This window comes from Typopeltis vanoorti, chromosome 9 (assembly GCF_054136105.1).
Source record: "Typopeltis vanoorti isolate ZY-2024b chromosome 9, IOZ_Tvanoo_1.0, whole genome shotgun sequence".
NCBI classification, from domain to species: Eukaryota; Metazoa; Arthropoda; class Arachnida; order Uropygi; family Thelyphonidae; genus Typopeltis; species Typopeltis vanoorti.
Window position 1 is genome coordinate 129,471,636 of NC_143557.1, and position 14,558 is coordinate 129,486,193.

Here is a 14,558-nt window from a genome sequence, read left to right on the forward strand (position 1 = left end):
AAGTCTCTAGTTCATGCCTGATTGTTTTTACTGTATTCAGGGAGCATTGGGCAGCAGTCGTAATATCCTTATTTTGATGGCGGGCACGAATCATCATGATACAAGTTATTCTCTTCCATGATTCAGGTGGGTTCCAGCTATCCATCCTTTCTGACATCTTGTATATGAATGAAGAAGGGTCCAAACTTTTAAATGAAGAGAAGTGTGTGTTAATACATGTAACTTACGGAAAAATATAATTAATTATAAATATGTCAAATTTATCCCGAACACCCTGTACATATTGTAAAATGAGTTGAATGACTTAAACCGAGAGTTAGGTAAAAAAAAAAGGGGGGGGGTTTAATAGTAACACACGACTGGTTTCAGCTTATAACAGCCTTAATTAGGTGACATTATAAAAGAAAAAACACTAAACACTGAAGGTTAAAAAAAAACATAGAGAGTCTTTATTAGCATGAAAACGTTGCAGTCGTATTTAAAGCTGCTCTTTCGTTTGTTGGATGGTTGGGAGAGTGCGTGCTTGTAGCATTACATGAACGCCAGTACATGGTTACAGCTGAATGACTATCTGGGAGATTGTAGCTCAAGTTATTATTTAGATGTTCAGGGTTGAGGATGATTTCCTTAGATTCTACGATTTTTCTCTCCAATTCATAATGGCAACGAAAGATGTTAGTAGATCTGTCCCAGCGGACTGTATGACTTGGGCTTTCATCATTAGGATCAGCCAAGAAAAGGATATGGCTTGATCAGAATTCAAGGAGAACTCGCCTACTAGACCGGAACTCAAGGGGTTGGGTGCCATAGGCACCAGGGGGGAGAAGAACCCCCTTTTGAGTCTTCAAAATTCTATGCTCCCCAGGAACTCGGGGGGGGGGTTGGCGGCCATAGGCGTCAGGTGGGCAGAGTCCCCTAATGTATGTGTATATATATATATATATATATATATATATGGTCTTACTTAAAATTGCATAACACATCAACGACACCCTTTTGTTCATTTCAATTTACTTCATAAAATATTATTTACAATTGTATTTACTGAATCTAACATACAGAAAATAAATAAAGTGAAAAATACAATCTTATTTTTTGGTCCTTGATCTGCTTATTGTTAAATTTGCGCTGTTGTTCAAAGGTTCTTCCCATGGTTGAGGAATTGCCATCATGTGGTTTCGACAATGTGACTATCATCTGAAAGTTTCTTCATTTTTGATCGTTGGGAATTTATTACTGTAGTAAAATTAAAGGTCACATTTTTGTTTTTTTGAAACCAATACATAAATTTTTGAGCATTATTAAAAGCACAGAATCTTTCGTTATGCTTCCAAAAGCATTTAAAAGTACACGTTATGTTTTCACGTTTTGGGCATCCAATTTCAGTTAAATCAAGAACAGGTCTCCCTATTTACCTCGTTAATGTTTTTAATTTTTCTCTTACTTTGGCGAGTAATATTTGATATTTGCATGTTGATTCTGTCATCCAATTTCTTAGTTTGTCCAAAGCTAGTGAACCAATTTCCCACTTCAGCTGATGGTTATATTTTATTAACCAAGAATTCTGTTTTTTAACTCTTTCAGGTAATTCTTTCCAACTACAAGGTGATTTTGTCAATCCATATCTTAAAATAATTCCATCAGTAATACAAATTTCTTTAGGAAATAAATTTGAAGTCTTATTCAAAAGAAATTGACAAATAATTATACCAATGATATAGTTCGCCCACCGATTAGAGGTCCCTCGACACTTCTGCGCATGTCAGAAAAAGGAGACTCGATAATAGGGTAATCAATCTGTCTTCTGGGATGAGTTTGTTTATTATTACAGGTCGGAAAATTTATCTTTTCTTTTACGAACATTGTAGTTTTTAAAGTGTAACTATTTTGCTTGTATAACAGTTGGAAAAATGTACGTAGAGTATTAGCAAAATTAAAAAAGGTATAGCATAAAACAAACATTTAAATTTAACTAAGTTTATTTTTAAGAAAGTTTTCTATAAAATAAAAATAATTATATAGAAAAACAGAAATTATTTCAAACCAACTTAGATATTCAAGGATTTCTTAGAAGGACAACTTAGAAATTCACATGGAGAGAAGAGGCAAGGAATAAGAAAAGTCTCATTGACAATATTATTGTTGATAGTGATGTTTTCTCCCTGGTGCAGGACACCAGAATGTACAGAGGATTTGAAATTGGAAGCGATCACTATTTAGTCTTGAGCAGGATAAAATTGAATTTCATATTGAAAAGAATAACATGTAAGAAAGTTTTAAAGCGAATAAAAGTTGAGCAGCTCTTAGATGTGAACTGTAGACTAAAATACACAAAGATTATTGGGAAAAAAATGAAATAATTTGTGAACAGGAACCAAACTTAAGAGATTCAGTGGCAAGCCTTGAAGAAAGCCTTGATTGATTCAACCAGAGAGGCTTGTGGTGAGGTTGTCTGCAAGGATAGAAAAATCAGAACTCCATGGTGGACACAGGAAGTTAAAGAGGCAGTGAAGGAAAAGAAGAAAGCATATCAAAAGTTACTGGCAAATAAGTCATCTTGTGCTCTTAGAGAATACAGAGACAAATGTAAGAAAGCTAAACACTGTGTGAAACTAGCTAAACAAAAGTCATGGGAGGACTTTGGCAAGAACATAGAAAATAAATATCAAGAAGGTGACAATATATTCTGGAGGTTGTTGAAGAAACTTAGGAATGGAGGAAAGAGTGCTGTAAAAGGAGTTAGAGATGATAAAGGTGACATGAAAACAGGAGAAAAAGATATCCTTGAAGTATGGAGTAATTACTTCGAAAAATTGCTAAATGAAACAAGCAGTGATAGTAAAGCGGTAAAAACACTCAACAGGCATACAGTCAGGAATACATATCCATACTTAAACTAGAAAAAGCCATCAAAGGCTTGAAATGTGGAAAGACAGCAGGACTAGATGATATTCGACCAGAAATGCTGAAGTATGGTGGTATAAGAGTCTTACAGTGGCCGCACTGCATAGTTCAGAAAGCCTGGACAGAGGGACCAATTCCCGATGGTTGGAGTAGAGCTCTCATAGTATCCATATATAAAAAGGGAAATAAAACTGAATGTGAGAATTGCAGAGATATTTCCTTAGTGAGGGTTCCTGGCATGATATAAGCAAGTATACTTGAGAAACGATTGAGAAGAATTGTGGAAGAGAAGTTTGGTGAAGAACAAGCTGGATTCAGGCCAAACAGAGGTTGTCAGGGTCAGATCTTCACTTTACAACAAATAGTTGAGAAAGCATGGGAATATAACAAAGATCTGTATTTAAGTTTTGTCGATTTGGAAAAGGTATATGACAAGGTGCCAAGAGAGAGAGAAGCTATTCAATACGCTACAGTTATATGGTGTCAATGGGGCATTACATCGAACAATACGTAGTCTTTATTTGAGTTGTAAGTGAGCAGTTAGAATTGAAGGAAGTACAGGGAGATAGTTTAACGTAAAACCTGTTGTCAGACAAGGATGCACATTATCCCGTCTGTTATTCTATTATCTATATGGATCACATTCTGAATGAAAGTGGTATTAAACCTGACATCAAAATTGGAGATATTAATGTTAGCTCTTTGTTTTATGCAGACGATGTTATACTTCTAAATAAATCCGCTACAAGTCTGCAATATTTCCTGACTAAATTGAATAACTGTTGTAATAGATATGGTATCAAGGTCAGCATTAAAAAGACAAAGACGATAAAAATAGGCAGAAGCATTGAATATGTCAATGGCATTGTGAATGGAGGACCTGTGGAACAAATAAAATATTTCAGCTACTTAGGCACGATATTTAGTGAAGATGGTAAATTAAATATGGAAATAGACAACATAATCAACAAAGCTGGTATGGAAGGAAGTCAATTGAATAAATTCATATGGAATAAGAGAGAAATTAGTCGGAACACTAAATTAGCTGTATACAAGACAGTGTTCAAACCAGTTTTAACTTATGGATCTGAGAGCTGGGTCAGAAGTAAAACACTTGACCAAAGACTAGAGACCGCAGATATGAGAGTCCTGAAAAAGATTAGAGGCGTGAACAGATGGCATCAATGGCAATATCATATTAAAAACGAGGATATTAGGAAAGAACTTGACATTGTCAGCATCCAGGAATGCGTTAGCAGAGCTAATCTCGGGTGGTATGGTCACTTAAACAGAAGAGGAGAGGAAAGATTAGCAAACCAAGTATTCTCTGCAGGTTGGCAAGAAAACGACCCAGAGGAAGACCAAGATAGAGGAGGATTGATATCGTACAAAGTGCCTTAGACGATAGAAATATAAGATCTGATAATGTTGGAGTCTTGACAAGTAACAGACTGATTTGGAAGAAAAATTGTAGATAGGAAGTTAGTAATGATGTGAATGTTTCATGTAGTACTATCATATATTGTACACCCCTTGAGGGTACATGGCAGGAATTTGATGATGATGATGATGAAAATTAAAGAGGGGGGTACATGGATATCTGGAGTTTAAGAAACAATGATCTATCCAAATATTTAGTCTGAAACAAAGTGTATATTACGCTGTTCGTTTTCTTAAATTCTGCTTCAAATTTGGATAGACGAAACAGCCTGATATGCACTTACATTTTTTTCAGCGTCATTTCAATTTTGAATGTGAAACATTGAATGTATTAAGTATTCTGTGTTTAAGTGACTTTGGACAATTTTTGACTTTATTTTTAATTGTGTACTTATTTTTGCATTTTGATAATCAAATAAAATTTTAAAGATAATAGTTTATAAATTATAAACATATTAATCAGAGGCACATTTTGCTAAAATGACAAAATCGCTCGTGGCAGCATACTTTACATAATTGCCCTCATTAATTATAGTTTACCTTTAATTATCAAATTTTCAAATGATTGTATAAATTAATTATTTATAATAAAAGTCCGTAGAAGGCAACTGTTTTAAATCGATTTTTTTTAAAATAAGATTTAATTGTTTTAAAACTCTTAAAAAATAATAAACTAACACAAAATCAATAATTAATAGAAAAAGAATAATTTATCAATACGAAATTTATTGTCATTTAGATGAGTAATTTGAAAGAGAAAAAGTTATCGGGAGCTACTTTTCTCAAAAGGAAAAGAGAAAAGGAAGAGCAAGTAAAGAAAGCAACAAGCGGTATAAGGAGATTTGGAATTTGTGTGAGCAAGGTGTGCTCACCTTGCTCACACAAAGGCAGTCAGGAGTAGGTTTTTTGCATGGAGAGTGGTGAGTGATTGGAGTGCATTGCCCGAGAGTGTGGTAAGCACAGAGACAGTAAATATATTTAAGGCGCGGTAAGATAAGCTATGTGTATAATAGTGGACCTCCCACGATGAGTCTTTGACTCCATGAAGGTTTTTATAATAATAATAATTATTATTATTATTATAAATCGTTCACATATCCGCAAAATTTTCTTACATGCTAGTTCGCTATTCCTTTATAATTTTGTATTATATTATTAGCTTGCGGAATGAATTTCGTTCTTATTTATGAAGGTACTTGTCCAATTCAATAATTGACATATTAGTAAAACGAGGTCCTCCTGTTGAATCAAAAGAGACTTTTTTTCCACGCGATGAACATAACAGGAGTTTTCATGTATCGCATTATAATAGGATTTTGAGTAACAGAGAAACCATAAAAAGATCTTGGTTAATTTACTCAAGTTCAAAAAATGTAGTATATTGTTTCTGCTGCAAATTATTTTCTAATATTCGAACTATGAACTTAATTTCGGAAGGAAATAACGATTGGAAACATACGTCCCAAGTTCTTCAGCGCCACGAAAAATCTCAAGAACATTTTAATAATTTTGAACAATGGATTGATTTGGAAAAGCGTTTAAAAATGAAACTACAATTGATCAACAACAGCTAAAATTACTCAAAAAAGAACAAGAACACTGGATTCATGCTTTAAAATGCATAATATTGGTTATTAAATTTCTTGCAAAAGAAAACATAGCGTTCAGAGGAAGTTTAGATACTCTCTATACAAATAATAATAATGGAAAATGGTTGAAACTGATTGAATTATTCGCCGAATTTGACAGCGTATTAAAAAAAAACATGTAGAATGCATAAAAAACAATGAAATTCACGTTCATTATTTAGGGAAATGTATACAAAATGAAATCATTAATATATTGAGTAATGAAAATAAAAAAAATTGTATCTAAAATAATGAATGCTAAGTATTTTTCAATAATTGTTGATTGCACCACTCATATTTCGTGGCAGGAGCAAATGTCAGTAATTGTAAGATATGTTTCTATAAAAGAAACAAATGAAGAAACCCAAGATATTATACAAATGGAGGAAAGATTTCTAGATTTTATTAATATTAATAATACAACAGGAAGTGGTATGGCTGAAGTAATTTTAAAATTATTAGAAGAAAAAAAACTTAAATATTCAAAATATCCGTGGTCAGGGATATGACAGTGGATCAAATATGAAGGGGTGAATGCAGGGGTACAAGCACTTTTAAGGAACAAAAATCCCAGAGCATTTTTTGTTCCGTGTTGTACGCATTCCTTGGACTTGGTATTGAGCGATGCAGCAAGCTGCAATGTAGATACGGTTTTATTTTTTGACATTTATTCAATCTCTAATTTCTTTTCTTCATCAAGTCATCGATGGGAAGTTCTAAACCACATCTAAAATTTTACTTTAAAACCTTTATGCACGACGAGATGGGAAAGTCGCGTTAAAGCTGTAAAAGCAATACGAAATCAAGTAAAAGAAATACATGAAGCTTTAATTTTCATCACAGAAGATGACAGCTTAATTGGGCAACAAGGCATTAAAACAAAATTGGAAGCTAGTTCGTTAGCAAAAAAAAAAAAAATTCTTTCAAGTTTATATTTGGTACATTTGTTTGGTATGACATTCTAAGTGAAGTCAATGCATCTGGCAAACAATTGCAAAATATCTCTTGCAATATTATGGAAGCCTTGAAATCCTTAGATGTCACGAAAAATTCTTGACGTCATGCAGAAGCAAAAATAATTTTTTGAAAATTAAGCACCAAGCCCATAACTTTGCTCTAAATATTGGGTTAAATGCTGATTTCCCAACTAATGGCAGCACACGAACTCGACATGTAAAAACTCAATTCGATTATGAATGTCCTGATGAATCAATTACTATTGAGTGACAGTTTAAAATTATTTTTTTAATGTAATTCTTGATTCAGAAATAACATCGATTACTGAGAGATTTGAACAGAATAAATATGAATCCATTTTTTGGTTTCTCTTTAACATTGGTAACTTAAAGTTGATAATGATACAGTAAAAAAAAAGCTTGTTTCGACTTAGAAATTGTTCTGTCTGATGGTGATCAAAAAGATATTTCAGCAATAGATTTATTAAATGAATTAAAGATATTCTCTTGGAGGATATCAAATAATTATTCTCCCAAAGAAGTATTAAATTATATTTGTGCAAATAGCTGCATAGTCTTTTCCCTAATGTACGCATTACTACGAATTCTTTTAACAATCCCAACTACAGTTGCAAGTGCAGAACGCAGTTTTTCTAATTAAGACTTATTAAAAATTATTTGAGGTCCGCAATATCCCAAGAGAGATTAGCTGGCTTAGCCACTTTATCTATTTAAACTGACATAGCCGAGACACTAGATCTAGAAGAAATAGTCAAGTCTTTTGCCGAAATTAAGGCTAGAAAGGTTTGTTATTTTTTAAATAATTAAAACTGTTAATTCTTAATTTAGATTTTTTTCATATTTGTTTTGGCATATTTAATGTGATTTATGTAATATTTAGAAATTGTGTTAAAATTATGTACTCATTATATAATAAACAAATTTTTTTTTTAATTTATTCACTATATATATATATATATATATATACACATACATATACACATATATACATATACAATTTTGACTGAAGGGTGGGGAAAAAATTTTTTGTCTGCACTCAAAAATTTGCTCGGGCCACGCAGACCTTACATAACCCTATCCTGACTGTTCCTTCAAAAATGAACCTTTCATGCAGATGACTCACAGACATATTTTTGCATGCTGCTGGATATACGGTTGATGTGTTTTTATCTTATTTTGTGTGGGGGAAGGTAAAATTTATATTTGTGCTATCTGGAGAGTACAAACCTTTTTCCTATACCAAACTTTAAGAGTTTAAGTCACGTTTTTGAGTTAAATTATCTGCTGTTTCTCTGTATAACCACCAAATTCTAATAGTTCGGATTTTCGATTATGTGAACGAATTGTTTTCAGATAACTCAAACAGTATCAATAGGTAGCATTAGACAATTTCTAAAATAATCAATTACATGGATATCAGTTTTCACCACATTTTGTTCCCGTTCCTGGCATTAATTTCACAGTAGTGATTTTGTTACAAAAATTAAACAGAATTGCATTAAGGTATAAAGTTATGGATTTAAATATCAAATTCTAATCAGAATAACTGAGTAAAAAATTCACTATGGAAAACACAAAAACAAAAGCACACATACTTGTTCATTTAAGTTTACTAATGCATATTTTATTTTGCTGAAATACTATTTACAAGTATATTCACTGAGAAAAAATTTAAAATGTAATTAGCTAAAAATACTTCACAATATTTAGTTTATACTCTTAACATTTTCCAAAGAGTTCAATGAATAAAAGTTTCATTACTCACTGTTTCTTGGTTATATTACATCAAAATAGCTGGTAATGCAAAAGAGTTTTTAGATGAGTTACCATAGTTAGTACTGCTCCATACATTTGATATTGCTTCAGTCTGGAAATGACACCATGCATCATTAAGCTTTCTGTGTATTCTTTTGTCACCAGATATACACAAGCAGGTTTTGTAAAATGTTCGTAAATATCCGAAAATAAAGAATCTTTATCGAATTGAATAAAATCTTGAAGGTCTAATTTTACCATTGATGAATTTAGATGATTAGCAATAATTTTCCCCATAATACGGATTGCTGGTAATTCAGTTTCCAAAAATAGTAAATGATTATCAATGTTGTACATTTTTGGTGAAAATCTCTCAGCTTCTTCACAACTAGTAGAGAAAACTTTACATCCACCAGCTCTTGTATCATCGAGCATTAATTCCCCATGTTGGCATTTCAGAATATAACAATCACCGAGATCCATTTCATAGTCAACTCTTCTTTGCAAATAGCCAAGGATATCAGACCACTTCCTGCAAAACGTTTCCCAAGTGGTCCTGGATAAATACATCACAATGTACGTGTCTTCTAAAATAATAATCGGTTTCCATCCTTTTAGAGCTAGGTGAAGAGTTTTGCCTCATGCTATTTTCCTGAAGAAAGAAAATTTCAAAGACTTTTGTAGTTCACTCATTATTTTACTTTACTGGACATAAAACACCACAACACAATACGATAGCTGCACTGGATGAACGAATTGCAGTAACTGAAAAGACACTCAACTGACCGTTCTTTCAAAAAGGAAACTTTCACAGAGATGACTTGCAGACATGTTTTCGCATGTATGCTGGTAGATTTGATGTTGATGTAAGTTTATCTTACTTTATGACATCATGGGGCAAACTTTATCTCTTTGGCTAGAATTCATCCAAGGGGAGATGAGCGAACGCGCAATTTGCGGTTATATTTTAGTGATGTCACCTCAAACTGATAACCAATGAGATGAGCGAGCTAGCCATTTGTGGATGTTCAAAATTGTTGGGAATGGAAAAAAAAGCATTACATGGTAGAAGTGAAAGGGTGGTAGAGAGGTTGACAGTGGTCTTCCCTGCAAGGCTCCCCCACCCTACACTTCCCCCCACCAAACCTCTCCACTCATCCATGGGGAGATGAGCAAGCTTGCCGGTTGCCAATATCTTTTGGTGATGTCACCTTCAACTGATAACTTTGGGGGAAAAGAAACACAGGTGGTAGAGGTGAAAGGGTAGTGAGAGGGTGACAGTGGTCTTCCCTGCAATGTTTCCCACCCCCCTCTCCTTGAGAAGATGTCTGCTCAGCCTACTGGAGATGAGCGAGCTCCTTATTTGAGGATATCTTTTAGTGATTTCACCTTCAACTGATACTGATAACTGCAGAGCAAAAAAAAAAACGCATTTTTTTTTCAGCAGTTATCAGTATAAAATGTGTAAATTAAAATGAACAAAAGGGTGTCATTGATGTATTATGCAATTTTAAGTAAGACCATATATATATATATATATATATATATGGTCTTACTTAAATTATTATTATTTTTTCTTGTGAAATTTCTTCCAACAAACTAACCAGAGACATTTCTTTCTTTCTTTTTCTTTTTTTAAATCCACTCAGTGAATTAAAAGTCTTATTTGTCATGCAAGTATTAAAAGTCATGCAAGTCCTCAAATATTTCAAGAAACTGTGTCAACTCCTGCAAGCAAATGGAATCGGGTTTTAAATTAACAGCCAGAATTTTTAGTGCAGAAGATTTCACCTGAAAAGTGACACTTTGTTACTATATCTGTAGACACCTCCACCAGACTAGAAAAAACAGTCTTACTGAAAGAACGACTGTTAGAATTTGGTTATTTTATAGAGAGAAAGTAGATAGTTAAACCAATCACGTTTCCGAAACACTTAAAAAATAATGAAAAAAAAGTTCGGTTTAGAAAAAAAAAACAGATGTGATAGCTTATAATGTAATTGTATCTTTGGATTCTAAAAGAAAACGCTAACAGAAAGTTCAAAACCTTTTTTGCCTCAATATCCATTACTTAACTTGCTAATACTAAAGAAAAAAAATAAATCAAATAAATTTCAGTTACAGAAATAGATTAAGAGTACAAGCAATCGAAGGTAAAATTAATAGTCAGAGAAGGACAATCTAGTTGTTTATTTGTTGCTCAGTTATTCTGGCTAGAAAAATGTAGTTAACTGATTTTTAAAGTAAAATGAAGAAAACAAATTACGAGTCTTAATAACAAAAAAAAAGAAAAAAAGTGTGTGTGTTGTAGTGTAATATAAATTAACAACCTATATTACAGAGCTAATATTCATTTGAAATAAAAAGAAATAACTATTTATTTGTGGTGGCAAAAAGAAAACGCTAACGGAGAATTCCAAACCTAATCAGAGGATGTCACACGTGTGCGAATTTGTCGATCACTGTCGGATATTAGTCAGGAAAAGACATTAAAAACATAGTTCAGATTAAGTGAATGCTAAAATCACTTAGTCACTGTGGGAGGAACTGAAAGAGGACAGAAAACTAAGACCGGAAATTAATGACTAATCTTCAAGAAAGACTAATGAAAATATAAGCACTGTGTATGCGGGTGAGGGGATTCACGCACAGTCATTTATTTATTGCTCAGTTATTCTGGCATAAAAAATGTAGTTAACTGATTTTTAAAGTAAAATAGAGAGAAAAAAATTACGAGTTTTAATAACAAATCTACCAGAATTCCAAAAACCGGAAGTCGCTAGTTGGCTCAACAGGGTGATGTCATTGGGGACAGATAGCTTGGGAAAAACAAAGCACGAGAACCGTGCGAAGGAATTAAGGAACAGAACCAAATGCATGGAAATCTAAAGGATGTAGTCAACTAGATTTTTTGGTTATTTACAGAAATATGTAGTTAACTGATTTTTAAAGTAAAATAGAGAGAAAAAATTACGAGTTTTAATAACAAATCTACCAGAATTCCAAAAACCGGAAGTCGCTAGTTGGCACAACAGGGTGATGTCATTGGGGACAGATAGCTTGGGAAGAACAAAGCATGAGAACCGTGCGAAGGAATTAAGGAACAGAACCAAATGCATGGAAATCTAAAGGATGTAGCTCAACAGGGTGATGTCATTGGGGACAGATAGCTTGGGAAGAACAAAGCATGAGAACCGTGCGAAGGAAGTAAGGAACAGAACCAAATGCATGGAAATCTAAAGGATGTAGTCAACTAGATTTTTTGGTTATTTACAGAAATATTGTTCTTTCAAATGATGTGTGAGTGTGTGTTGTGGATATAAAATTCAACTATTTTGGAATAACTCTGGAAAGACTGCAAGTAATTTACATTATCATTAGAATTTCTAGACTACATACAAAAGTTGTTGTAATCCATTTAACTGTCCATTTATTTTAATTTATTTTTTAAATGCCATTTAGTTTTTCTCTTGACTGTAAAGAAAAAAATAGCAATAGCCAAACATTTTGTAAAATAGATAACGTTTAGAAAAGTAATAAAGTTTAAGATCTTAAATGTAGACAAATAAAAATATTCGGATGAGTTATGTATTTGAGAAAAGAAAAGCATGTTTTTGAGGGACACCAGCATATAATTAAATTACTCTGAAAAACTCGAAACGCTTCTGCCAGTTTGACTCTACTCTGCTCTAAGAATTCCCATAGCAATTAACAGGAAAGAAATACCGCAAACTATATTGGAAAATTAGTACTGCCATCTATAGAAATCCAAAGACAAAACCTGATGACAATGACAGATGTTTGTCATCCTGGGAAAATTCCAAGATATCTTATTTCAAAAACATCGCCCACAATTCCATAGGCAAACCAAAACACCATGTGATATCACAGTGACATATGTTCCCCCGAAATTTCCAAGCTCATAACCTCACGATTCCTTATCTATAAGACACCCACAATACTTAACGCAAACCAAACACACCACATAATGTCCTTGACAGAAGTGGGTCCCCAGCGAAATTCCAACCATTATCTTATCATTATCCATCACCCATAATGTCATACGCAAACCATTTACTTATCTACAACTCATAACAACACAGACATCGCTTCCCCTCTTCACCCTAGCCCCATTTTGTTCATAGTGTCCCACCAATCATGCCACGAATCCTTATCCACTAATAATCTTCCTTTTCCATTGAAAACAATAACGTCACTTATTTATAACTAACAAATGACGTCATGAATCCTTATCTCTACCATCACCCATAATTCCATACGCGAACCAAAACACAAGAACTGACGTCACTGACACATATGTCCCCTGGGAAATTCCTAACATTCCAAACTCATGACGTGATACACACAAATACGTCACGATTCCTTATTTGATCTTGATCTGCACAAAAGCGCCTGGTATACTACTAGGGTTATCTTTTTGATTCGCTACAAATCGATACTTCAATTGCTAAACATTGCAAAATTCCAAATACTTATAAGGTCATAAACCCTATGTATATGCTATGCAGGACGCAGGACATATATTTCGCAGAGGGTGAAGCTTGATGCTTTTCATATTCCCTGTTGTCTGTTTCGGGAGTAGTGATGGGAGAGATTTGTGAGCTATTTTAGCTCGCCCTGAGTGGGCAGAAGTGGTTATTCATCGTTGGGTGTTAGGATGGCTTTTGGTCTTTTATGTTTCCAGTAGTCATTACCGTCATAGTTTCCGGCTTGTTGTATCAGTTGGTTTGGATGGATAGATGTCTTCATAAAGAATTTTTCTGCTAGGGAGCGTAGTAGTGGAGAGATGTAGGGGATATTTATGTCCCGGTGGATCTGGGCATTCCTGATGAACCACGGGGCATCCTGAATCATTCGCAGGCATTTGTTCTGTAGTCTTTGTAGCTTGAGGATGTTTGTCTTGGAGGTATGACTCCAGGCTGGGGAGGCGTATATGACTGTGGGACGGATCACTGTCTCATACAGTAGTATTTTATTTGTTGAGCTTAGTTTGCTGTGTCTGTTGATTAAGGGGTATAGCTGGGCGATAACGTTTGAAGCTTTGGTGCATATGCTCTTGATGTGGCTGTTGAAGCATAATCGCTATCGAGAAGTATTCCTAGGAATTTTGCATGTATACGCTATGCTATTGCTTATTTCAATTATAAAATTATCATCTTTACTTTTTTATGGTGTTTAAAATTTATATATAATGTTTTTTGAAAATTATAACTTTTGCAAATATAATTAATTTTGCAAACAAAATAAATAAGCTAATTTTATTAATGAAATTTTAAATTCATTTTGTATTATTAACATATATTTAAAGAAACATCTTATTTTCAAAAATCTGATATCATCCTTAATAATATTGCTAATAGTAACTGTACTTACCTGCAGCCGTGTCAGTGAATAAAAATATATAAAAAATGAATGCGAGTGACAGCTGCTTGTAGATACTCTTGCACATCTTTTTTTTATACAACACTAAAAAAAGAATGGAAAGAATATGTAACATGTGCAGAGAAATCAAGTATTAATTCAGATTAGATTTCTTAGAATTTCATCTACTTTTAAATATTTGGGGTTCAAAGGGGGATGGATATTACGCAAAAAATATAAAAAACAAAAAATATAATAAACCCAAAAGATTATCTATTAATAATAGGAGATTTTAATGCCAGGTTAGAGAACATTCCACTCGGTAATAAAGATTGCCATAAATTCACTTGGGAAACAAGAAACCTAAAACGTGTAATAGATTATATACTAGCTAATAGAAAACAGCTAATACGATACTAGATAGCCGGGTATTTAGAAGTGCAGAAATTGAATTTGATCATTATCTTTTACA

General features: G+C 33.3%; 1 protein-coding gene across 2 annotated transcripts in view; it reads right to left on the reverse strand.

Annotated features, from left to right (window-relative positions):
- The window catches only part of LOC150103540 (uncharacterized), a 33,170-nt gene that overhangs the window by 13,133 nt on the left and 5,479 nt on the right, over window positions 1-14,558 (reverse strand). The window contains exon 2 of one of the 2 annotated variants that reach the window (XM_090397565.1): window positions 14,099-14,191. In XM_090397565.1, the coding sequence (XP_090253691.1) occupies window positions 14,099-14,174 (76 nt within the window). In that variant the 5' untranslated portion in view covers window positions 14,175-14,191. The remainder of the gene's footprint in view (window positions 1-14,098; window positions 14,192-14,558) is intronic. The other variant, XM_090397566.1, reaches the window with a different exon arrangement.